This window comes from Lagenorhynchus albirostris, chromosome 20 (genome assembly GCF_949774975.1).
Source record: "Lagenorhynchus albirostris chromosome 20, mLagAlb1.1, whole genome shotgun sequence".
NCBI classification, from domain to species: Eukaryota; Metazoa; Chordata; class Mammalia; order Artiodactyla; family Delphinidae; genus Lagenorhynchus; species Lagenorhynchus albirostris.
Window position 1 is genome coordinate 52,448,725 of NC_083114.1, and position 24,473 is coordinate 52,473,197.

Here is a 24,473-nt window from a genome sequence, read left to right on the forward strand (position 1 = left end):
AAAAAGAAAAAATAACTTAAAAGAAACAGCATGTAGATCAATGGAACAGAATTGCAAGCCAGAAATAAATCCTTATATATATGCTCAGTTGATTTTGACAGAAGTACCAAGACAATTCAACAGGGAAAGGATAGGTTTTTCAGCAAATGGTGCTAGCACAACTAGATATTGACAAGCAAGAAAATGAACTTAGACCCTTTCTCCACATGACCAAAAAGTAACTCACAATGGATCACAGAATGAAAATACTACCCACAGAATGGGAGAAAATATTTGCAAATCTTATGTATGGTAAGGGATTTATATCTAGAATATATAAAGAACTTGTACAATTCAAAAAACAAAAAGACAACCTGATTAAAAAAGGAGCAAAGATCTTGAGTAGACATTTGTCCAACAAAGATATACAAATGGACAGTAAGCATGTCAACAATGAAAAGATGCTTAACATCATTGGCTGTTAGGGAAATGCAACTCAAAACTACGGTTAGATAATACTTCATATCCATTAGGATAGTGATAACTTAAAAAACAAATAGTAGGGCTTCCCTGGTGGCACAGTGGTTGGGAGTCCGCCTGCTGATGCAGGGGACACGGGTTCGTGCCCCGGTCCGGGAGGATCCCACATGCCGTGGAGCGGCTGGGCCCGTGAGCCATGGCCTCTGGGCCTGCGCGTCCGGAGCCTGTGCTCCGCAACAGGAGAGGCCGCAGCCCGCATATCACAATAAAACAAAACAGAACAAATAGTAAGTGTTGGTGAGGATGTGGAGAAATTGGAATTCTGGTCCCCTGCTGGTGGGAATGTAAAACGGTACAGTTGCTATGGAAAACAGTTTGGTTTTTTTTCCAGATTTAGCGCTACAATCTTTTATAACCATAGAAGGTAGCTGGAAATACTAGATGCTAACAGATAATACGATACATAACCCCTGGGGTAGGAGTCAGCAGGGAGTTTGACAGAGACCACCTGTTTAGACTAAGAGCCTTTCAGTGGATTGCTAGATGGATTGGATCTGCTGCTTCAGTTGTGAGCGTTCTTTGATGGTGACAGAGCAGGCGATGACAGGCCTGGAGACCCCACCGGCTCGCCCCAGGGCCTGCCTGGAACGCACAAACACACAGGGCACGTTCTTGTCCTCACATAGCAGTGGGAGGTGCAGTATGATCTCCAGGGGCTCGGCATCTGCAGCCATCGCAGTGAACTCAGAGATGTCTCTGTTGAGGGTTTCGATGGCCTCACTGGCTCCTTTTCGAAGCTGCTTGTAGTTACATGATGGCTGAATGAGGTCCAGTAGTTTCTTGGTGAGGTGGGCATCTGCAAGAGGGTAGGCCTTCAGATTTACATCAGCCTCAATCTTGGCTCCAGTTCCATGGTATCATCATTGGTCAAGGAGCACAGGCGATGTCAGAGTTGGAGCCCTCACCGCTGCAGAAAGCTCTATGGAAAACAGTTTGACAGTGCCTCAAATGTTCATTACTCAGCAATTACAGTCATATGTTACACACACACACATAATATATATATGCCCAAGAAAAATGAAAAAAAAATCCACACCAAAACATGTACTTGAATGTTCGTAGCAGCACTGGTCGTAATAGCTAAAAGGTGGAAACAACCCGAATGTTCATCACCTGGTGAATGCAACAACTGATAAAATGTGGTAAATCCATGCAATGGAGTGTTACTTGGCAACAAAAAGGAATGAAGTATTGATATTTGCTACAGCTTGGATGAAACTTGAAAAGCACTGATGTTAAGTGAAAGAAGCCAGAGGCAGAAGGCCATATATTGTATAATTCCATTTATATGATGTGTCCAGAAGCGGCAAATCCATAGACAGAAAGGAGATTAGTGGCTGCCAGTGGCCGGGGGAGGGGGAAATGAGAAGTGACTGCTAATGGGTTTCTTTCTGGGATAATGAAAATGTTCTGAAATTAGATAGTAGTGAATAGTTGCATAACTCTGTGAATATACATAAAAAACCATCGAATGGTACACTTTAAATAGGCGAATTATATGGTATGTGAATTATAGCTCAATAAAACTTTTTTATTGTTACTTTTAAAAATATTTATTTATTTCTTTGGCTGCTCTGGGTCTTAGTCGCGGCATGTGAGATTTTCGTTGCGGCGTGCAGGATCTTTTAGTTGTGGCATGGGGATCTAGTTCCCTGACCAGGGATTGAACCCAGGCCCCCTGCATTGGGAGAGTGGAGTCTTACCCACTAGACTACCAGGGAAGTCCCAAAGCTGTTTTAAAAATGGACCTAAATTCAAGAGCTAAAACTATAAAACCCCTAAAAGAAGACATAGGAGAAACTATTTATTCGTTTCAGATTGGGCGGAGTTCTTTGATACAGTGCCCAAAGCAAAATCCGTAAGAGAAAAAACTGATCAATTGGATTTCTTCCAAATTAAAAATGTTTCTACTTCAAAAGACAACATTAAGGGAATGAAAGGACAAGCCACCTTCTGAATGAAAACATTTGCAAAACACATAAAGGATTTACTTCCAGACTATATCGAGAACTTTTTACAGCTCAGTATTAAGAAGACAACCCAATTTACAAATGGACGAAAGAGTTGAATAGACATTTCACCAAAGAAGATACAGGAATGGCCAATAAAGACATGGAAAGATGCTCAGCGTTAGTAGTTATTAGGGAAACACAATTAAAACCACAATGAGATAGCACTTCAAAACCACTAGGAGAGCAACAATGAAAAAGACAATATCAAGTGTTGGTGAGAATGCAGAGAAATTGGAATCCTTGTGCATTGTAGATGGGGATGTAAAATGGTAACAGCCAGTTTGGAAAAGAGTTTGGGAGTGTCTTAAAAAGTTAGGGACTTCCCTGGTGGCACAGTGGTTAAGAATCCACCTGCCAATGCTGGGGACATGGGTTAAAGCCCTGGTCTGGAAAGATCCCACATGCCGCGGAGCAACTAAGCCCGTGCACCACAACTACTGAGTCTGCGCTCTAGAACCCGCGAGCCGCAACTACTGAACCTGTGTGCCACAACTACTGAGCCCTCACGCCTAGAGCCCGTGCTCCACAACAAAAGAAGCCACTGCAGTGAGAAGTTCATGCACCACAACGAAGAGTAGCCCCCGCTCGCTGAAACTAGAGAAAGCCTGCACACAGCAACGAAGACCCAACACAGCCAAAAATAAATAAATAAATAGAAAAAGTTAAACATAAATTTACCTTATGATCTAGCAATTGCACCCCTATGAATCTGTCCAAAAGAAATGACATAGATACACACAAAGATATGTATGCGAATGTTCATAACAGCATTGCTCATAACAGCCAAAAAGCTGAAATAATCCAAATGTCCATCAACTGGTGAATGGATTAACAAAATGAGGTATATTCGTACATTGCAATACTATTCAGCAATTTAAAGGAACGAACTATTGATATATGCTACACGATGCGGGTTAACCTCAAAAACATTGTGGTAAGTGAAAGAAGCCAGATACAAGACGGTGTATTATTGTATGAGTCCATTTATATGAAATGGCTAGAAAAGGCAGATATGTAGAGATAGAAAGCAGAGCAGTGTTTACCTAAGGCTGGGGATGGGAGTGGGAATTAGTTGTAAATTGTCATGAGGGAGCATTTCGGGGTGGTGTTTTCAACTGGATTGTGGTGATAGTTGATTGTAGGATGGATGAATTTTATTCTGTGTATATTATAACTCAGTAAAGCTGTTTTTAAAAATAACAGTACAGGGCTTCCCTGGTGGTGCAGTGGTTGAGAGTCTGCCTGCCGATGCAGGGGACACGGGTTCGTGCCCCGGTCCGGGAGGATCCCACATGCCGCAGGGTGGCTGGGCCCGTGAGCCACGGCCGCAGAGCCTGCGCGTCCAGAGCCTGTGCTCCACAACGGGAGAGGCCACAACAGTGAGAGGCCCGCGTACAGCAAAAAACAAACAAACAAACAAACAAAAAACAGTACAGAGTGGTTTATGCCAATTGAATAAAATAAAGAGAAGAGCTTCATCATTAAGGGTGGGGTCTTGAGAGCTAATGGCCTTGAAGGTAGACTTTGAAGGCAGGTAGAGCTCTCCAATAGTCCAATGTGGAGAATAGTGTTAGTAGTGGGTAAAGGTCGCCGATGGTATTGATAGATACAGAATTACAGGTAGGAGCCAAATTTGAGAGGAAGCAAATGGTGTTTTAAGGAAGATTTATCTCTTAGAGGGATAGGTTGTGGGGAGAAAACACTGGAAGCATAGAGACTTGCTAGGAAAGTTACCTGGTAACTCACTGTAATCAAACTTGGAAAGGGCTGAGGTCTTGACGGGGTGCTTTGCACGAAGCACATGTTCACGGTTTTTGTAGCTTTGATGCCTGTACTGTTTTTAGCTTGGGAGCAAGAGAAGTGAGGCCCCGTTGACAGAAATTGGGAATATGGAGCAGAAACTGCTTTTGAATTGATTCCCAAATGTCGGCCAGGGCTTTACCGCTCCTCAAAATCTAGGTAGATTTGGGACTTCCCTGGCGGTCCAGTGGTTAAGACTCCACGCTTCCACAGGGGGCGTGGGTTCGATCCTTGGTTAGAGAACCAAGATCCCGCATGCAGCACTGTGCGGCCTAACTAACTAAATAAATAATCTAGGTAGATTAGACAGAAACCCACCTATTCTCCCAAATCAGAGTACAGACTTCTGATGCCCCCTCAGAGATTTCTGTGAATTCCCAGGTGACATGTTATGACCATGTTGACCCCGGAGCTCCAGCTTGCTGTCTTGGCCTCATAACAAATGTATGAGGTCCATTATTCAGTTTCTCAAAAAAATTCCATTCACATAAATTATTCGAAGTGTGGATTCTAGGGCTTCCCTGGTGGCGCAGTGGTTGAGAGTCCGCCTGCCGATGCAGGGGACACGGGTTCGTGCCCTGGTCCGGGAAGATCCCACATGCCGCGGAGCGGCTGGGCCCGTGAGCCCTGGCCGCAGAGCCTGCGCGTCCAGAGCCTGTGCTCTGCCACAGAAGAGGCTGCAACAGTGAGAGGCCTGTGTACCGCCAAAAAAAAAAAACAAAGTGTGGATTCTAGTAAAGATTTGTAGGGGGATGATGAAGTTTGGGCTTACATTGGAGAAATACAAACTCCCTAATTGTATGTCAACTAGGGAGTTTTACTGGCTCTTCAGCTCACCAATCCCGGCCTTCCTCTGTCTTAATGTCTCTTTTCCTCTTACCTCTCCTTTTTTGGACTCTTCTCTTTATTATTTCCCCTGAGAAAAAAAAAATAACTTACTGGGACTTCCCTGGTGGTCCAGTGGCTAAGACTCTGTGCTCCCAACGCAGGGGGCCCGGGTTCAATCCCTGGTCAGGGAACTAGATCCTGCACACCGCAGCTAAAATCCTGCATGCCACAACAAAGATCCCACATGCCACAACTAAGACCCGGCGCAGCCAAGTAAATAAATAAATGAATAAATAAATAAAACAAATTACAAAGTAGTTTGAGTGCCATTAACAAGCAACAAAAGCACCCATACTTTTGGCGTGCCATTCTCCATTCTAAGTAGCTCGTGAATGTATATTCCAAAAAAAAATCAAGCCTTCCCTAAGAGGAGTTCTGGTGCCAACTCTTAAGATAAAATGCCTTTCATTCCACCTCCTTCCAGAAGAAAAGGTTATTCACTGCGTTTGAGGCAAAGAAGGGATACCCAGGTAAAAAGATACGGCAGGTGGTTAAAGATTTGGACTGAAACTCCAAAGAAAGATCAGAGGCGAAGGTTTGGGAGTTGAGGATGGCAAAGGAGGGCCAACGTGTATTAATTGCCCGCTGGGCCTAGCCAGCTGCATAAATGTTATCTTATTAGATCCCAACAGCAATCCTTGGAAAGGGGTATTATTATCTCCATTTTACAAATAAAGAAGCCAATGCGGGACTTCTCTGGTGGCCCAGTGGGTAAGAATCCATGCAGGGGGCCTGGGTTCGATCCCTGGTTGGGGAACTAGATCCCGCATGCATGCCGCAACTAAGAGTTCGCATGCCGTAGAGAAGATCCCGTGTGCCGCCAACTAAGACCCGTTGCAACCAAAATAATAAATAAAGCTAATGCTCAAAAAAGTTAAATGATTTGTCCTAGGTCACACAGCTAGTAGATGGTGGCATCAGGATCAAATCCAGCTCTGTCTTAAGTCAAAGCCTTTGCTTTGATTCTGTGAGGAAGAGAGAGAGAGGAAGAATGAAAAAAAAGCAGAGGATGGGGCTCTTAGAGACATATCCATGTTTGGGGCTGGGTGGAAAAGTGGGGCAAGAAGAAGAAGACTCAGAAATTCGTGTTGAAGTCTTCTGAGCGTTCGTAAGGTGAATGAATTGTGGGAAAAGACAGTTGGCCTCTTTGGTATTCCAGAGAAGAGTTTCAGTGCAGTGGTGGAAACTGTTGTAAAGATTTGAGGGGAAAAAAAAAAAAAGATTTGAGGAGTTGTTGGATGTGGGGTGGGAGCAGACAGAGGATGAACTGGTGGATGGATGGATGGGTGAGTGGGTGGGTCTTAAGGCACGGCAGATGGAACTTGTTTTTGTATTTGTTTTTTTAGTCAGGGAGGGAAGACATTTGTAGAATGAGGCAAGTGGCCAGCGGAGAGAGGGGAATAGAAATCTTGAGAAAGAACGATGGTTTTTGATGAGGTCTGGAGGACATAGAGGCAGTTGGGAATGAGAACCCAGGTGAAGAAGTTAACCTTGGAATGGGGAAAAGAGGAATATCTTCTTGAGACGGGAAGGAAGTATGAATAGAAGTATGGGGAGGTTGTAAGGTGATGAAACTTTCGTAATGGAGAAGGGTTTGGGGGTTTTTTGGGGGGCTGCGCTGTGCGCGGCATGCAAAATCATAGTCTCCAACCAGGGATCGAACCCGTGCCCCCTGCAGTGGAAGCACGGAGTCTTAACCACTGGACGGCCAGGGAAGTCCCTGGAGAAGGGTTTTGAGGGAGTGCCACAAAAGAAAAGGAAGACGGGTAGAGGGGTCAGGTTTGGGGACTTGAGAATGTGGGAAAGGTTTGGGTCCATTGATATGTGCCTTGCTGTAAATACTGTAAAGCTACAGTTGTTAAAACTATGTTGTACTAGTTCAGAATAGAATAGAATTCAGATCTAGGTATATATAGCATGATAAAAATAGCATTTCAAATTAGTGGGGGAAATGGAATAGTCAGTAAATGGTGTTAGTAAAATTTCCTATTTGGAAAAAAAAAAATTCTTATCCCATACAGTCCGTGAGGACAAATTCCAGATGTAAAAACAATCAAATAGAAAGAAAAAAAAAAAAGCAGGCAAGCAACATAAACTAGAAAGAATAGGGAGTGTTTATCAGTAGGGAAACAGTTAATTCAATGTGGGCACTCATTGGGATTACAGTGTAATGGTTAAGAGTACACACAGGCTCTGGAATAAAAATAGCTGGATTTGGGGCCTGACACTGCCTCTTACTAGCTGTGTGACCTTGGACAAAGTACTTAAACTGTCTGTGCATTCAATTCCTCTTTGGTAAAATTAAAAGAAAAAAAATTAGTAACACCCACCTTATAGGATTTTGAGGGATAACCTATATAATACTTGTTAGTACAGCACTGGTATAGAGTAAGCCCTCAATAAGAGGTGGTTATTATGTAGTCATTAAGAACAATGAGGTCGGGAATTCCCTGGTGGTCCGGTGGTTAGGACTCTGGTGCTTTCACTGCCGAGGCCCGGGTTCAGCCCCTGGTTGGGGAACTAAGATCCCGCAAGCTGCTCGGAGCGAACGGGTCAAAAAAAAAAAGAACAATGAGGCAATGAGGTCAATCCATAAGTACAGACCTGGAACGATGCCTACAGTACATTAGGGAAAAAAGCAACATGCAGATCAATATCAGTAATATCCCAATTAGGTTAAATATCAAAATAAAGCAAAACAGAAAACCTGAATGTGTTTATATATGTATAGGAAAATCTGGAAGGCTGCAAACGGATTGTTAATAATGGAGTTACCTTTCATAGTGTTGGATTATTACTTTTTAAATTACGTACTTCTTTGTTGTTTTTTTTTTTTGCCAAAGACAGGTATTACTTATATAATTTTTAAATTTTGTTTATTTAATTTATTTTTGGCTGTGTTGGGTCGTGGCTGCTGGGCACGGGCTTTCTCTAGTTGTGGCGAGCAGGAGCTACTCTTCGTTGCGGTGCGTGAACTTCTCATTGCAGTGGCTTCTCTTGTTGTGGAGCACGGGCTCTAGGCACGTAGGCTTCGGTCGTTGTGGCACGTGGGCTCAGTAGCTGTGGCTCGAGGGCTCTAGAGCACAGGCTCAGTAGTTGTGGCGCACGGGCTTAGTTGCTCCGCGGCATGTGGGATCTTCCCGGACTAGGGCTCCAACACCTGTCCCCTGCATTGGCAGGTGGATTCTTAACCATTGCACCACCAGGGAAGTCCCTATAATTTTTTTAAATAAGTGAAAAACATGAATAACAAAAGCAGCATTGTAGCATTAGAATTGACTTGAACAGTTAGAGATGTTTAAATACAATTTTGTTACTTTCCTTTTATTTTTGTGACCTTAAGCTTAAAGTATGTTATTGAAATGCCATGTAGATGAAGATTTTTCAGATATATGAAAACGTAATAGGATTTCCATAGCCAGTTTTTCCATAATTTTTAAATTTATTTTTTAAATTTTTTCCCATATTTTAATTTTGTATGAAGTTATTTTTAAGTACAATTCCATTTTCTACAATAATCAAGGATATAACTCCATTGGTCCAAAAGTAAATAGGTGAAGATTAGTATTTTTCACTTATAGGCAGGATATCTAATTTATTTTACTGTGACCTCAATTTTTAAAAAAATACCAAAAGAAGGGAAGATTGATTAGAGATCTTGCAATAAAAACTCCCAATTAGGGGCTTCCCTGGTGGCGCAGTGGTTGAGAGTCCGCCTGCCGATGCAGGGGATACGGGTTCGTGCCCCGGTCCGGGAGGATCCCACATGCCGCTGAGTAGCTGGGCCCGTGAGCCATGGCCACTGAGCCTGCGCGTCCGGTGCCTGCGCTCCGCAACGGGAGAGGCCACAGCAGTGAGAGGCCCGCGTACCGCATAAAAAAACACAAACAAACAAACAAAAAAAACTCCCAGTTACCATGAGATAGTGACTAAAATCCAAAATATATTTTGCTTCATCTTTTACTCTATACAAATTATCACAATTTTATTGCTTCCTCAGCAGCGTCTTTGAATTTTGTTAGTTTTATAAAATATAAAGTTTCAAAAACCTTAAAATCTTTGATTTGGAATCATGCCATGACAATAAATAAATTGCTATTACCTAGAGGCCTAAACAGTTGGGTTTTTTCCCCTAACCCTTTTTCTGTAGACCAACATATTTCAGTAATATCATAGATTTGGAAAGAAAAGTTATTTTAAATTAGAATAAAATTAGAGTTTCTGTTTGTTAACATTTAGGGAACCCTTTAAATACAGAGTTGTAGAAAGACGGGAAGGAGGTTTAACTACCCTTTATTGCGTGATGTGGTAATACATAGTGGTTTGGTGGCAAATGTCCGAATATCTCACTGGGACAGACATAAATTCTGGAATTCACTGAGCAACACTGAATTTCATTGTGATGTTAGGAATATGCCCTAATATCTTAATTCACTGGGTAAATTATTTAAGTTAGTGAATTCTAAGATATTTCTCTTTGTTCTCTTGCTGAGTAACAAATAGTTGTATTTTTCTTCGTGGATAGTTGAAAAAAGAATGTGAATAACTCCTTAAAAGTTTTTATATTGATTACCTATTGAAATAATATTTTGGATCTATTGTGATATTGGAATATCCAACATTGGGATAAATACAATATATTCAAATTAATTTTGCTTATTTTTACTTTTTAAAAATGTGGCTATTAGATAATTTAAAATTACATATGTGGCTTGCATTTACGGCTCATGGTATACATATATATATTTTTGGCCACGCCACGCGGCATATAGGATCTTAGTTCCGGGACCAGGGATTGAACCCACTCCCCCTACAGTGGAAGCGTGGAGTCTTAACTATTTGACCTCCAGGGAAGTCCTGTGTTAGCATATCTTTGTTCAGTGCTGATCTGGAAGAACAGTACTAGTGTAATTTTCTTCCCTTGTAAGTAATTTGATTTTTGTTTGTCTAGATGCCTTATTTTCTTTAATACTTTTTTTAAAATACTGAAAAAATATTGTATTAGCACTGGTCATTCTGGGCCATACGTTATGGTTTTTTTTTTTCTTGATATTTATTTTTATTGTGGTTAAAAATACATAACATTAAACTTACCATCTTAACCATTTTCAAGTGTACAGTTCATTAGTGTTAAAATCTCTAGAACTTTTTCTTCTTGCAAAACAAACTCTGTACCCATTAAACACTAATTCCCCTTTTCCCCTCCCACTCATACCTTTTGTTTTAAATATAATTTGTTTAAGAAATTATAGCCAACTAATAATGGAAAGCTTGTAGGTTATCTACTAGTCATGTGTATATTTTCCCATTAGCAAATAGGCAAAGAAGTGTTTTAGGGCAGTTCTTTTTCCCCTACCATTTCTGATTTTAGAGCGCAGTTCACACTAAGAAGCAAAAATGTGTGCAAATTGTCCAGAAGGCATTTTTTTTCAAGGATTGTTAGTGTGTTTGGTGTTCCCATCTGCTGATGTGGCCGCTCTCGGTCACTGTGCCCTGATCCACACCTCTGGGCAGCCTGGGCAAACAGGCAGAATGCTTTAGCTAGGCTGCAGATAGCAAGTTTGCTCTCTCTCTAGTCTAACTGGGGTTATTAGCGAGGTGCATTTCAAAGAGAGGAAAAAACAAAATTTCGGTTGTCTTAAGTTTAATTTTCCTTTTACCTAATGATAAGTGCACCAAGGAAGATCAGCTTTTCCCAGGAACTTGGCATTGACGCTTCTCCTGAAATGAAAAATCCCCTTTTCATGTGTGGATTATTGACCTTAATTTTAGGTCTTGGTATATGTGTGCTCTTGATTTCTAATGCCAGGCAAGGCTACAGTTAGCTCTGCACTGCTTTCTGGATAATTTCTTTTAATGTCACAGCTCCCCCCGAAAATGGCATTTCCACTAGAACACTGTCATCTTTAACACTTTAACCCTGAAGCCATTAGTGCTCTTCTCTTGCTAGGATCAAATCTCCGTGGATTTCATTGTCCCCACATCCCTCACCTGACTGCTCCCAGGTACTGGAAACTCAACATGTCCCACATTGAACTCAACCTGTACCACAGACACCAAACCTGCTTCTCCCGGTTCTTTATTCATGATTTGGGCAAGCCATCCATCCATCAATGTAAACATCTTTCCCTTTTCTAATGTCACCTAATGTGTAATAAATGTATAATGTCTAATGTATAAAAAATATATTTTACTAAGGTTCAACAGTAAATGACAGATTCTTTGAGATGGCTGCCTCTGCTTATGGCAACGAGGCACCTCCCCTCTCTATAAATTATGCACGTGGAAAATAGGGCTAGTAAGCGCTAGACATAAATAATTGATAACTAAGCTTTCCTAAATGATGAATCGCACTGTTGTATCACTGCAGATGGCTGCCCTGTGTGTTTTCGTTCTGATGGGTAACTTTCAAGGGTTCCTCAGTGATTGCTTTGGTTTTGGCAGCTGTTACTTTCAAATAATGTTTTCCTGCCTGTTATTTAATGAAAGAACTGCCTCACTTTGTGGCGAGTGATTTTATCCACGTGGTTTTGTTTAATAAGTGTTTCTAGACTAAAGCAGCTCCATGTGTAGAAAACCCAAAAAATGAACATTTGGTTCTGTTCTTCTGTTAGAACATTCTTCTCTGTCTTCCTCGCTGTGGCTTCTTCACAGGCTGAAAGTGCTGAATCTCATTTTTTTTTAGAGTTTGCTGTATACCTAAAACATTGAAACACTTACCCAAGCCGTATAACACGTAAAGAAAACTTTTGCCGATTCATCAGTTCTTTGTATTAATCTAAGAACTGGGGTGTATGAGAGCATCGATAAAGTATGTTATGGTAGGAGTCGTTCACTTTGAACAGCTTGCCTTTGTGGGGGAATTAGATTATAGAAATGTGGCTTAAGAAGCATTTTTTTTGCTGGAAGGGGTGTGGTGAAAAGGGAACCCTTCTGCACTGTTGGTAGGAACGTAAATTGATACAGCCACTATGGAGAACAGTATGGAGGTTCCTTAAAAAACTAAAAATAGAACTACCATATGACCCATCAACCCCACTACTGGGCATATACCCAGAGAAAACCGTAATTCAAACAGAGTCATGTACCACAATGTTCATTGCAGCACTGTTTACAATAGCCAGGACATGGAACCAACCTAAGTGTCCATCAACAGATGAATGGATAAAGAAGATGTGGCACATATATACAATGGAATATTACTCAGCCATAAGAAGAAATGAAATTGAGTTATTTGTAGTGAGGTGGATGGACCTAGAGTATGTCATACAGAGTGAAGTAAGTCAGAAAGAGAAAAAAAAAATACCGTATGCTAACGCACATATATGGAATCTAAAAAAAAAAATGGTACTGATGAACCTAGTTGCAGGGCAGGAATAAAGAGGTAGGCATAGAGAATGGACTTGAGGACTTGGGGTGAGAGTAGCATTGACATATGTACACTACTGAATGTAAAATAGTTGGCTGGTGGGAAGCAGCCGCATAGCACAGGGAGATCTGCTCTGTGCTTTGCGGTGACCTAGAGGGGTGGGATAGGGAGGGTGGGAGGGAGGCTCAAGAGGGAGGGGATATGGGGACACGTGTATGCATATGGCTGATTCGCTTTGTTGTGCAACAGAAACTAACAGTATTGTGAAGCAATTATACTCCAATAAAGATCTATTTTTTTTAAAAAAAGCATTATTTAATTGAAGTATAGTTGATTTACAAAGTGTTCATTTCTGCTGTACAGCAAAGTGACTCAATTATACATATACATACATTCCTTTTTCTATCCTTTTCCACTATGGTTTATTACAGGATATTGAATATAGTCCCTTTGCTATGCAGTAGGACCTTGTTGTTTATCCAACATGAAAAGCATTCGTTTAATCATCAGATTTGGAAAGTGTTCCCAGATGGAATGTGCGGTGTTACCTAAGCCTCCCTTGGTGACTTAGTGCCATCAGGTCCTGGCACGGTTCTTCCTTCTATCTGGATAAGGCAGGTGGGGATTCTGACCCTGACTGCTGATCGCATCTGGTTAGTGTAGAGTTGAAAATATCCCTGCCTCCTGGCTGGTCAAGGTGGGGCAAAGAGAGCCTGTGTGACTGATGTTCCTGTAACCTTGGCCATCAGCACTGCTAATGAATTTGAGACTAGGGTTTGTGTATGTGTCTGTATCTTTCATAGCACTAAACCTGTCCAATTAAGCTACATAATCTATGTGGTAGTTGGTAGGTAAAGCCTGGGGCAGTATTATTTAAATTTGTATTTTCCTATTAAACAATCATTTTGAAACAAATATGAAAAACAAAGAGCCTTCACTGTGGAGGGTTATGGAGGTATACACATAGGTAGGTTGGTGCTGAGACTTCTGTGTATAGGTATGAGCTGGCTTATGACAAATCTAGGCAAAGAAACGTATGTGTGTATGCATGCTGGTACCTGCAGTTAAGATTCCTGAAGAGGTGGAGAACAAAGAATAACCGCTTCCAGTGTAAGGAAAAAAATCAGGAACAAAACACATATATATGTTCATTAACATACATATAACATAGATATGTTCATACATTATATGTTCATGTGCATTGTGGGGCCTTCTGGTCTTTTGCTTCATGGTATCATAGGCAGATCATGGTAAAGATTCAATTAAGAATGTCACAAGGAATACGGTGATCTGTTTTATATTTGGTATCTTGGGTTCTCACTGCTATGATTTTGTTTGTTTTGTGCCATTATCCCCAATCAAGAGAAGAACATTTTCCTAGGGTTAGAAGCTGCTCTAATTGTTTGTTGAAGGGTTAACCTTTTTTTTTTTTTTTTCCGCATCAGCTTTTTCGCTTGGCTTACTTTGACTGGTTTCTGTTTGATTTTTCTGTCTCTGGCCCTCTAGGAAGCTATTTCGCCAGCCACTTCATTATGGGAGGAGAGAAGTTTGATTCAACTCATCCCGAAGGCTACCTGTTTGGAGAGAACAGCGATCTGAACTTTCTGGGGAACAGACCAGTTGCGGTATGATTGTAATCCATTTACATCCACGCGGGGCTAAGTGGCCCAAGTCAAATGGTCTTGTCGAAATAAGTTTGTAATTGCTGGTTCAGCAGTGTCTGTAGCTTGGTCTGAGTTGAGAGGGGCCCTGGGAGCCAGACCGCAGCCTCTTTGAGGGATCAGGGTCTCCTGGCACTAGAGGCCGCCCCGTGGAAAAGTACAGAGTCTGCCTGCGGGCGAGGACAGCTCACAAAGCCCAGCTCTCCTAGGGATCTGAAGCTCTGCCTAAATGCCACCTCTGCGGACTGCCCTTGCCCCGCCCCTAGCTTGCCCTCACCTTGCTTTTCGTTCCTCTTCATAGCACTTAATACCATATAAGTGTTTATTTCTCTGTCTCCTCCCGTTTAGTATCTGCCTCCCCCATCAGAAGGTACATTTCACAGGGCAAGGGCTGTCCTACTGCTGCATCCCAGCACCCAGGACGAAGCCTGGGACATTACGATAAGCCCTTAATAAAGATCTGTTGAATGAATGACTCAGAAAGTTCCCCTTGATATCTGACCTGCTATCAGACTGTCTCTCTCTCCATTCATTCAACTCATTCCATAAACGTTTAGGGAGCACTTTCTCTGCACCCAGCCTGAGGCGTTGTAATCATAGCTTCCATATGGCTATTGAGTGGCTGCTGTGTGCTAAGGAAGGCCCTAGAGACTTCTCAGGCATTATTCCTAATCTTCACAAAGACCCACCTGACAGAGGATTTATTATCAGTCCCATTTTGTAAGTGAGAGAAGTGAGGTTGCGAGAAAACTGAGGTTCCGAAAGATGAACAGCGGTAATAGCCTTTATGAAGTGCCTACTATGTTCTGGGCCCTGTTCGAAGTGCTTTACAGAACGTTTTCCCAAAGTCACATAACTAGATCTGCCTAGCCAGAGATCCATAACCTTTCCACTGCTTCTCATTGCTTCAAAATATCCTGCCTTTCTCCAGAAACTCCTAGTTTAGTGGGGCAGACAAAACATAGGAACGGGAAATGTTTCAGTAGCACCCAGGGTCTGAAGGGATGGGGTTCTGTAGGAATAGGGAGTGGGGGAGGGGAGTGGCAAGGGCAGATGCTTCGGTGCCGGTGTGGAGAACAAGGCCTTGGAGGATGGCTGGGTTTTCACAAGGCGGGTGGGAAAGGGGCTTCCCGGGAGTGAGGTGCAGAGCACAGGCCTGAAAGCATTCACGTTTCTGTTGAATGGGCAACCATTTACTGAGAAACTACTGTGTACCAGGTACTGTGATAGGCGCTGGGGATACAAAGCTGAAATGAGCATGGTTTGTTCCTCCCCTGGAACAAATAAGGAAGCCAGTCTGGCGGGAGTGGACCTTTCCTGATGGCGAAACAAGATTGGAAAGGTAGGTGGGGACTCCATTACCTCCAGACGTTTTCCACTCTCTCCTGTAGGCTCTGGGGAACACTGAAGGTTTTTAGGCAGATAAGTGCCCTGGAGAAATTATTTTGTTTGTTTGTTTGTTTGCTTTTTAGGAAGGTTAATCTGGTGATGATCTTCCATCTGGAGCTTTAATTGAAAAACGTTGTTGTTGGTGGTGATGGTTTTCATTGTTTTCTTCCTTTCTATCTGGGGTGACAGTCCCCCTCTTCAACACCTTCTAATTCTTAGTCCAGTAGTACTTTAGAAAATACCAAGTCCTTTCTGCTTCAGATTCACTTCTGACAGCTCACACTTACCAAATGTCTGTTCTCTGATTTTGCTGCTACTACCTTAGCCATTAGAGTGGAAAGATCTTTTTTTTCTGATGGAGCCAGATAAGTACTCTTCCTCATTCACTGAGAGTCAGCTTATGCCTGGAAAAATGCCCTTTCTTCTCACATGGACTTGACGTTTGTGTCCATTTCTTCCTCCCTTTTTTCTTTCCTCTGGTGTCAGAATAGTTCATGTACTTTAAAAAAGTGTAGTTGTTTTGTTTTTTCACCTTTTCAGGCCATAAAAATTATGTTATTTATTTAGTTTTGGCTGCTTTGGGTCTTTGTTGCTGCACGAGGTCTTTCTCTCGTGGCGGTGAGCGGGGGCTGCTCTTCGTTGTGGTATGTGGGCGTCTCACTGCGGTGGCTTCTCTTGTTGCAGAGCTCGGGCTCTAGGCACGCAGGCTTCAGTAGTTGTGGCTCAGGGGCTCTAGAGCGCAGGCTCAGTGGTTGTGGCGCACGGGCTTAGCTGCTCTGCGGCATGTGGGATCTTCCCGGACCAGGGCTCGAACCCGTGTCGCCTGCATTGGCAGGCGGATTCTTAACCACTGTGCCACCAGAGAAGTCCCAAAGATGATTTTAAAACAAGGGAACACTTCTTTAGGTTCATTTTGAGGTTTCTGCCAGCTAACGAACCTTCGCAAAGCTTAACCGCCTTGTTTACACTTCTCTGTGAGCCTGTGAATGAATGAGCTCTTCCAGGAGCACAGGAGAGCAGACTTGACCTTCACTTGCAGGCGCTCTCCCAAAGGAGTATCAACACTGGCCGTTCTGTTGTTGTTTTTATGAAGTAATCATTAACTCTGCTTCATGTTGCACAGAGCAAATGTTCTCAAAAGACATCATGATTTCATGTTAAGGAAGGAAATCAGGGTCACTTCAAAGAGGGAGGTAGAAGCAGAGAAAACAGAAGAAATGTAGCACATTTCCCTTTGCTTTCCCCCTTTCTTAGTTGATAATAATAATAGCTAACATTTATTGAACACTTACTGTTTGCCAGGCCCGGTTGTGCTAAGCTCTCCGTACGTGTTCTCTCATTGTGTTCTCACCCTAACGAGTAGGGTCCTGATTTGACAGATGAAGAACAAAGAGACACAAAGAATTGAAACAAAGATCGCAAAGCCTGGAAGTGACTAAATCAGGATTTGATCCCAGCAGTCCAGCTCCAGAGCCTGGGGTCCTCTGCCCTTTCCTGCTGGTCAGGTGAGGTGCACTCAGGACCCCTGCGCGTGTCCTGTCTGTGAGTCTGTCTAAGTAGATCATCAAGTGAGGTTTGTGAGATATGGAGAGACAACCATCCGAAAGTAGCCAGCATGGCCATGACATGTTCTCCTGTGTGCCTCTTGACAGAGTCCATAGCTGGTGTGTAATTCCACCTGCTGACCTGACCTGGGGAGTTTGCCGTTACCGCAGGTCAGCTTGTTTAGGGGAAGGCCCATCGATTGAAGGTTGACTGGTCGCTTGAGTTCTGCAGAGCTGACCTCTACTCTCTAGTAACGTATCTCGGTGTCGGTAAATGGGCGTCAGGTTGCAGAGGAAAGCAAACAGCCTTATAAAGCCATCCAGCAGCTTCAGGCAGGAACAGCACCTCTTTCCAGAGAGATGGGGACAAAATATGTTGAAATACATTATTAGATTAAATTATAAATGCCATAGACTTCCTGGCTTCTGGGTCTTGTTTTTCCTGTCATTTCTGAACGATCAGACTAAGATGAGTACCATTCAGTTATCGCTCAGCCTGTAGTTTTTACTGGAGCTGATCTCCCACTTAGGATAATCATCAAAGTCAAATGTATTATCAAGTCTTCAGGTCAGATTTAAAGAACCAGAGTGTGTGTATATATGGAAGGATGGTTGAAGAGAGGTTGGAATCAAGATTGGAAGTTTTATGTACCTTAAACTCTTTGCAACCTTGGCAAGTCCATCACTCAGGCTCTCAAATTACCCACTTGTAAAGTGGAGGCAGTTCTGACTTTATAGGAATGTCATGCTTGAAAAATGCGTTGCAACTGCTGGATGCAAAGAGGTATGGAGCAATGTTAGCTGCACTCACTAGGCTTTCAGGTTGGTTATTTCTGCAGTTACTGATAGTTCTGGGTGGAGAGAATACCCACTGGTTTTTAAGCAACTGTCTTAAGTAGTGAACAGGGCTTCTGAAGGGCTTTCTGCCCTGGTCCCTAGATAGAGGAGATAAGATGGTTGTGTTTGTACATCACAGTTGAGTAAAGGCCATTCCTCCCTTTCTTAGGTGGCAGAAGAGCTGGTGCTGATTTTTTTGGTCCTTTATTGCATTAGATCTTAGTTTGTTGAGGTAAATTACTGCTAAAACTCTAAATTATCTGGAGGCTTAGTGACCTTAGGATTGTCAGATATCAAGTGTTCTCTTGACTCTCCGGAGTTCAGATCTCTCCTGTCATCTGAGAGGAAGCAGCTGAGTTTTCGTTGGGCCCCTAATACTCCACAACCTCTTGTGTGTTTTGTCGCTTCTTCCTCACGCTCCCTACAGCCAGGCTGCACAGCTGGTGTTAAGAACCAAGGCGCACAGAGGTGGGCTTTCCTTCTTCCTCTCATAGAGATGTACCCCAAAGTTGTGCTTAAATCCAGTTGCCATAAACTGAACCCTTTTATTCACATATGGGCAGGGAGAGCAAGTTAGTTAAAGGAACTTGGCGATATATCCATTTATGAAGCAGGCTTTTACACATATAGAGCTTTGTGTTAGCCATGGTGCCGTTTATTCATTCAGTAAATATCTGTGAGTCATATATTGTGCTCACAACGGGGAATGCAAAGGCGAGAAGGACTTGGCTTCTGCCCCGAGGAGCTCTGGCGGAGTGGGGTGGGCAGATTGCCCCTGACTGTGATGGGTCGTGGTAAGTTCTCCGAGAGAGACAGGGCCAGAGTAATCTGAAAGCGCAGGGGAGTGGGGATGCCCTCCGCCCAGGGAACTGGCTCTGAGAGAGGAGTCCTGGAACCTGGAGTGATGAGCAGGACTTCCTGGGTGGAGACTGGGAAGGTCATTAAGGCAGAATTAACAAGCACTGCAAGGAAGCACAAAGATGCAGAAGTGCACATCGGGCTTCCAGAATGGCAAGTAGTCTGTAAGGACTGGATCGTGAGGGATGTTGGTGGGAGATGAGGTTGGAAAGACAAACTGGGCCCGTGTTCGAAGGGCTGTGAATATTGTACTGAGAAGCTTATCCTTTCCTATGGCAGTAGAGAAGGTCGTAGTCATGAGTGGCTTTGCCATTGACTAGCTTTGTGGTGTAGGTTAAGGTATTGGCCATCACTGAGCCTCTGTTTCCCCATCTATAAAAATACCCATCTTGGGGCTTCCCTGATGGCGCAGTGGTTGAGAGTCCGCCTGCCGATGCAGGGGACACGGGTTCGTGCCCCGGTCCGGGAAGATCCCACATGCCGCGGAGCGGCTGGGCCCGGGAACCATGGCCACTGAGCCTGCGCGTCCGGAGCCTGTGCTCCTCAACGGGAGAGGCCATGACAGTGAGAGGCCCATGTACCGCAAAAAAAAAAACAACAACAAAAAACCCATCTTGGGAATTCCCCGGTGGTCCAGTGGTTAGGACTCCACGCTCTCACTGCTGCAGGCCTGGGTTCAATCCCTGGTCAGGGAACTAAGATCCCACAAGCCACATGGTGCAGCCAAAAATTTTTTTTAAAAAGTTTAAAAAAATATCCATCTTGCTGGAATATTTTCAGAATTCAAATAATGACAACTCTTGTGATTTGATTTCCATTTTAGAAAGTTAGCTCTTTAAATCAACTCACAGTGTAGAGTGGATCAGAAAGGGAGGAGATTAAAGAGACCAGTTAAGAGGTCGTAGTTTTAGTTAAGAATGAAAAGTACCTGAACTAGGATAGCGGCATTAAAAAATAAGGATGGTGGGTTTCCCTGGTGGTGCAGTGGTTGAGAGTCCGCCTGCCGATGCAGGGGACATGGGTTCGTGCCTCGGTCTGGGAAGATCCCATATGCTGCGGAGTGGCTGGGCCCGTGAGCCATGGCTGCTGAGCCTGCGCGTCTGGAGCCTATGCTCCGCAACGGGAGAGGCCACAACAGTGAGAGGCCCACATACAGCAAAAAAAAAAAAAATAAGGATGGTGCAGATTCAAAAGTTGTGGGCAGTGTGAGTTGAGGGAAGGGGAGAAGTTGAGTCAGAGGACACAGAGGAGGAGCCCCTGGGGGCAGCTACCACTTAAATGGGATGCTCTGCACGGGTTTTGTCTGCAGGTTGGTTTGTGCCCAGGCCCCAGTGTAACCAGACCGGTTGGTCACAAGTACCCCAGTATCTACTGCCTTGGAGCCTGTATTCATCTGCCCAGGCTGCCGTAACAAAATACCACAGGCTGGGTGGCTTAAACAACACATACTCACTTCTCACAGTTCTGGAGGCTGAGAAATCCAAGATCGAGGTGCTGGAAGACTGGGTTGCTGGTGAAGGCCCTCTTCCTGGCTTGCAATGACTGCCTTCTTACTGTGTCCTCACATGGCAGAAAGAGACTGGGAGTTCCCTGGTTGCCTAGTGGTTAGGATTCTGGGCTTTCACTACCGTGACCTGGGTTCAATCCCTGGTTGGGGAGCTGAGATCCTGCAAGCCGCACGGTGTGGCCAAAAAGAGAAAAAAAGAGAGAGACTGATATCTCTATTTCTGTTCTTATAAAGCCACTAATCCCATCTTGAGGGGCACACCCTTATGACCTTATCTAACCCTAATTACCTCCCAAAAGCCCCATCTCCAAATATAGTCACATTGGAGGTTGGACTTCAACGTATGAATGGGGGAGGGGGACATGAGTCCATAGCACAATGTGAAGTCCATGGAAGGAGTGGGCCTCTTTTCCGAGTGAGTGTGTGTGTGTGTGTGTGTGTGTGTGTGTATTAGATTGGATTTTTTGCCTTTTGTCTGCTATCTTCTTTCCTTCTTCCTTCCATTATAATTGTACTACAACTGTTTTTGTTTTGGGCATTCAGTTTGGCAATATTTAGTAAAGTTTCAGCTGTGGCCCAGCTATTTCACTTCTCTGAGTGTCCATGTAAAGGAAAAACATACTCCTGTGTTTCCTCTGCTCTCAGTATTCTACTGCAATGCTGATTCACATATTTAAACTTAATTAATTAATTAATTAATTTTTATTTATTTTATTTTTGGCTGCGTTGGGTCTTCGTTAGCTATGCTCCGGCTTTCTCTAGTTGTGGCGAGCGGGGGCTACTCTTCATTGTGGTGCACAGACTTCTCCTTTCAGTGGCTTCTCTTGTTGTGGAGCACGGGCTCTAGGTGCACGGGCTTCAGTAGTTGTGGCCCGCGGGCTCAATAGTTGTGGTGCACTGGCTTAGTTGCTCCATGGCATGTGGGATCTTCCCAGACCAGGGCTCAAACCCATGTCCCATACATTGGCAGGCGGTTTTTAACCACTGTGCCACCAGGGAAGTCCCCTGATTCACTTTTTTTTTTTCCGATTCACTTTTTATTTATTTATTTATTTATTTTTGGCTGTATGCGGGCTTTCTCTAGTTGTGGTGAGCAGGGGCTACTCTTCGTTGCTGCATGCGGGCTTTGTTGCTGCATGCAGGCTTTCTCTAGTTGTGGTGAGCAGGGGCTACTCTTCGTTGCAGTGCGCAGGCTTCTCACTGCAGTGGCTTCTCTTGTTGCAGAGCACGGGCTTCAGTAGTTGCGGCACGCGGGCTTAGTAGTTGCGGCTCACGGGCTCTAGAGCACAGGCTCAGTAGTTGCGGCACATGGGCTTAGTTGCTCCACGGCATGTGGGATCTTCCCAGACCAGGTTTCAAACCTGTGTCCCCTGCATTGGCAGGCAGATTCTTAACCACTGGGCCACCAGGGAATTCCCTCCTGATTCACTTTTGACACCAGATGTGTGTGGGTTTTCCACACGTCAGGCAGGAATTGTTAAATAAATTGTAGTGTGTCTATACTATGAACTGGTATTCAGCCAAAAATAAAGTAGAGCTGTATCCACTGAGGTGAAAATATATCTATGACCACATCGTTTACCAAAAAAAACCAAGTTCCTATATATAATGTAGAGTCTGGTTTCATTTCTTTATTTTATTTTTTTAATATTTATTTATTTGGTTGCACTGGGTCTTAGTTTCTGCAGGCAGCCTCCTTAGTTATGGCTCACTGGCTCCTTAGTTGTGGCATGTGAACTCTTAGTTGCGGCATGCATGTGGGATCTAATTTCCTGACCAGGGATTGAATCCGGGCCCCTTGCATTGGGAGCTCGAAATCTTAACCACCACGCCACCAGGGAAGTCCCTGGTTTCATTTCTGATAAAAGTAACAGTGTATAAAAATATATGCGTACATTTATGTTGATATTTACAGGTGCATAAAAATACATGAGCACAATGCATCTTAACCTGTGATGGGGTAACTCTTGGGGGTGCATCAGTGAGGGGAGGTACTTCCTTCATATTCTTCTATGTTGTTTGAATTTTCCCCAGTGAACATGGTTTCACTTTTTAATTAAAAGCATTTAAATTTTTTCTAAAAATAGAGAAGGGATTACTGCTGAGCACAGGAAGGAAATAAAATATATAGAGGAGAATATATAGAGGTAGGAAAATTAAGGAAATTCATAGAATAATGGTTTTAATTTTTTTTTTAATGAACTGCAAGAAGGGTGTGGTCTGCTGAGTGGTTACGGGCTTGTGGAAAATGAGAAAAACATCAGAATAAGCATGGAGAGGGATGGAGCGTCAGCCTTTGGGTGTCAGGCCGCGATGGTTCAGCTTTAGAAACGTCAGATTAGATGTGGATGTGGCCTGCTTTTAACAACCTGAGAGTAAAAGAAAACCCAGATTATAAAGAGCTAAACTAGGGAATAAATATTCATACTTTTAAAAAAATTTTTTATTTAATTTATTTATTTTTGGCTGTGTTGGGTCTTAGTTGTGACATGGGAACTCTTAGCTGTGGCATGCATGTGGGATCTAGTTCCTGGACCAGGGATCGAACCTGGGCCCCCTACATTGGGAGCACGGAGTCTTAACCACTGCACCACCAGGGAAGTCCCAGATTTCTTTTTTTTTTTTAATTGCTCCTTTCTTAACTGCATATTAGATCTACTGCATTGCTTAGGGATATAAGACAGGGATCATGGTTCTGTGTGTCTGGTGTGTAGGCTTCAGGGTATAGTTTTATGGATTAGAGCTATAGAAAGGGGTTGTAATGTAGCCTGAAATTATGAGAGAAAGGAAAAAAAATTCTCTGGAGAAGAAACTTTGCTGGAGATGATGAGGAACAAGAACAGTGTTTAGTAGCTGTTGACCTAGTGGGTTACCTTCCCGATATAAGAATTTCAAAATCAATTTGGATTATAAAATTATGCACTGGGAGAACAAAGGAGAGAAGGAGAAGGAAACAGTTTCTTCTCCGTTCTTATCATAATTTGCTTTCTGTCCTAGTTGAGAAGATAGTTTTCTTCAATAATCATGAGGCCATGACTGCGTTGATCTCCCCCCCATTACACAAATCATTGATTGGTTGACTCATTCAGTCATTCCTTCATAGGGGTTCATTTGACTGAACCCCTATCATCCTCCAGGCTCATGTTCAACACTAGAGATACAAAGATAAAATGAAATCCCTGCCTGAAGGAACTTACTTTATAACCAGGACATATGCACGAGTTGGAGGAGGGCCCGAAGAGCAAAGGCACAGAAGCATCTAACCAAGGTGACAGCTCTGCACTACAGATGATTCAATAAAATTAAAGTATAGGGTCCAGAGGGTGCAGGGGAGACACAGCAAGAGATAAGGCTGTGCATCCCGGCCTAGACCAAGGGGCCTTGTGTGCCTTCCTGCAAACTTTGGACGTTTATCCTATAGGCACGGGGAACCATTCATGGGGTATAAACTGGGAGTCATTTAATATACATTTTGAAAGCTCACTCAGACGACAATGTAGAAAATCAATTAAGAGATTATTATTATTACGGTTGTCCAGATGAGATCTGATGAGGTCTGATCTCAGGTCGCAGCCAGAATAATGAAGAGGGCCCTGATCCGTGAGGCAGAATCAGTGCTGGTAACCAACGTAAGAGGCAGAGTCTAGGCTTTGGTACTCAGACTGTATCTCCCGGGCCCTCCCAAAGGGTACGGCCAGCTCATGGATTTCCCTGCTTTATGTGCCAAACCCATTCTAGCGTGCCGGCTCCTCCAAACCTTTTGGTCTTTGCTTCCAAAGATGTCTGTGCCAATTCTGGAATCACTTAGTGTGGTCCATTGCTCTTCCAGGCTCCTAAGAGGCCCCCTCCCCCAGCACCTATTAGACCCAGGCCTTGGCCAGGGTGTTAATTTTGAGTCATGAGAGGATGTCCTCGGGTCAGCAGCTCCTCCTCATTCTGCTCTATTCTGCTCTGTAGGCCACACCCATGACCAGCACCCTGAGGACCCACACATCCTTCCAGCTCCTGCCAACACGTGCGTCCACCCGGTCCCCTGGGATGTTTGGAATAATAACCCCTCCTCTCTTAGCCGGCCCAGCTGGCCCCGAG

The 24,473-nt window shown here is 43.6% G+C and overlaps 1 protein-coding gene and 1 pseudogene across 2 annotated transcripts in view; one reads left to right on the top strand and one right to left on the bottom strand.

Annotated features, from left to right (window-relative positions):
* Nucleotides 1-24,473, top strand: part of RNF157 (ring finger protein 157) — a 77,883-nt gene that overhangs the window by 8,471 nt on the left and 44,939 nt on the right. For both annotated transcript variants that reach the window (XM_060133437.1, XM_060133438.1), the window contains exon 2: nucleotides 14,095-14,213. In XM_060133437.1, coding sequence (XP_059989420.1) covers nucleotides 14,095-14,213 — 119 coding nt within the window. The remainder of the gene's footprint in view (nucleotides 1-14,094; nucleotides 14,214-24,473) is intronic.
* LOC132511439 (NHP2-like protein 1) lies at nucleotides 972-4,334 on the bottom strand (annotated as a pseudogene).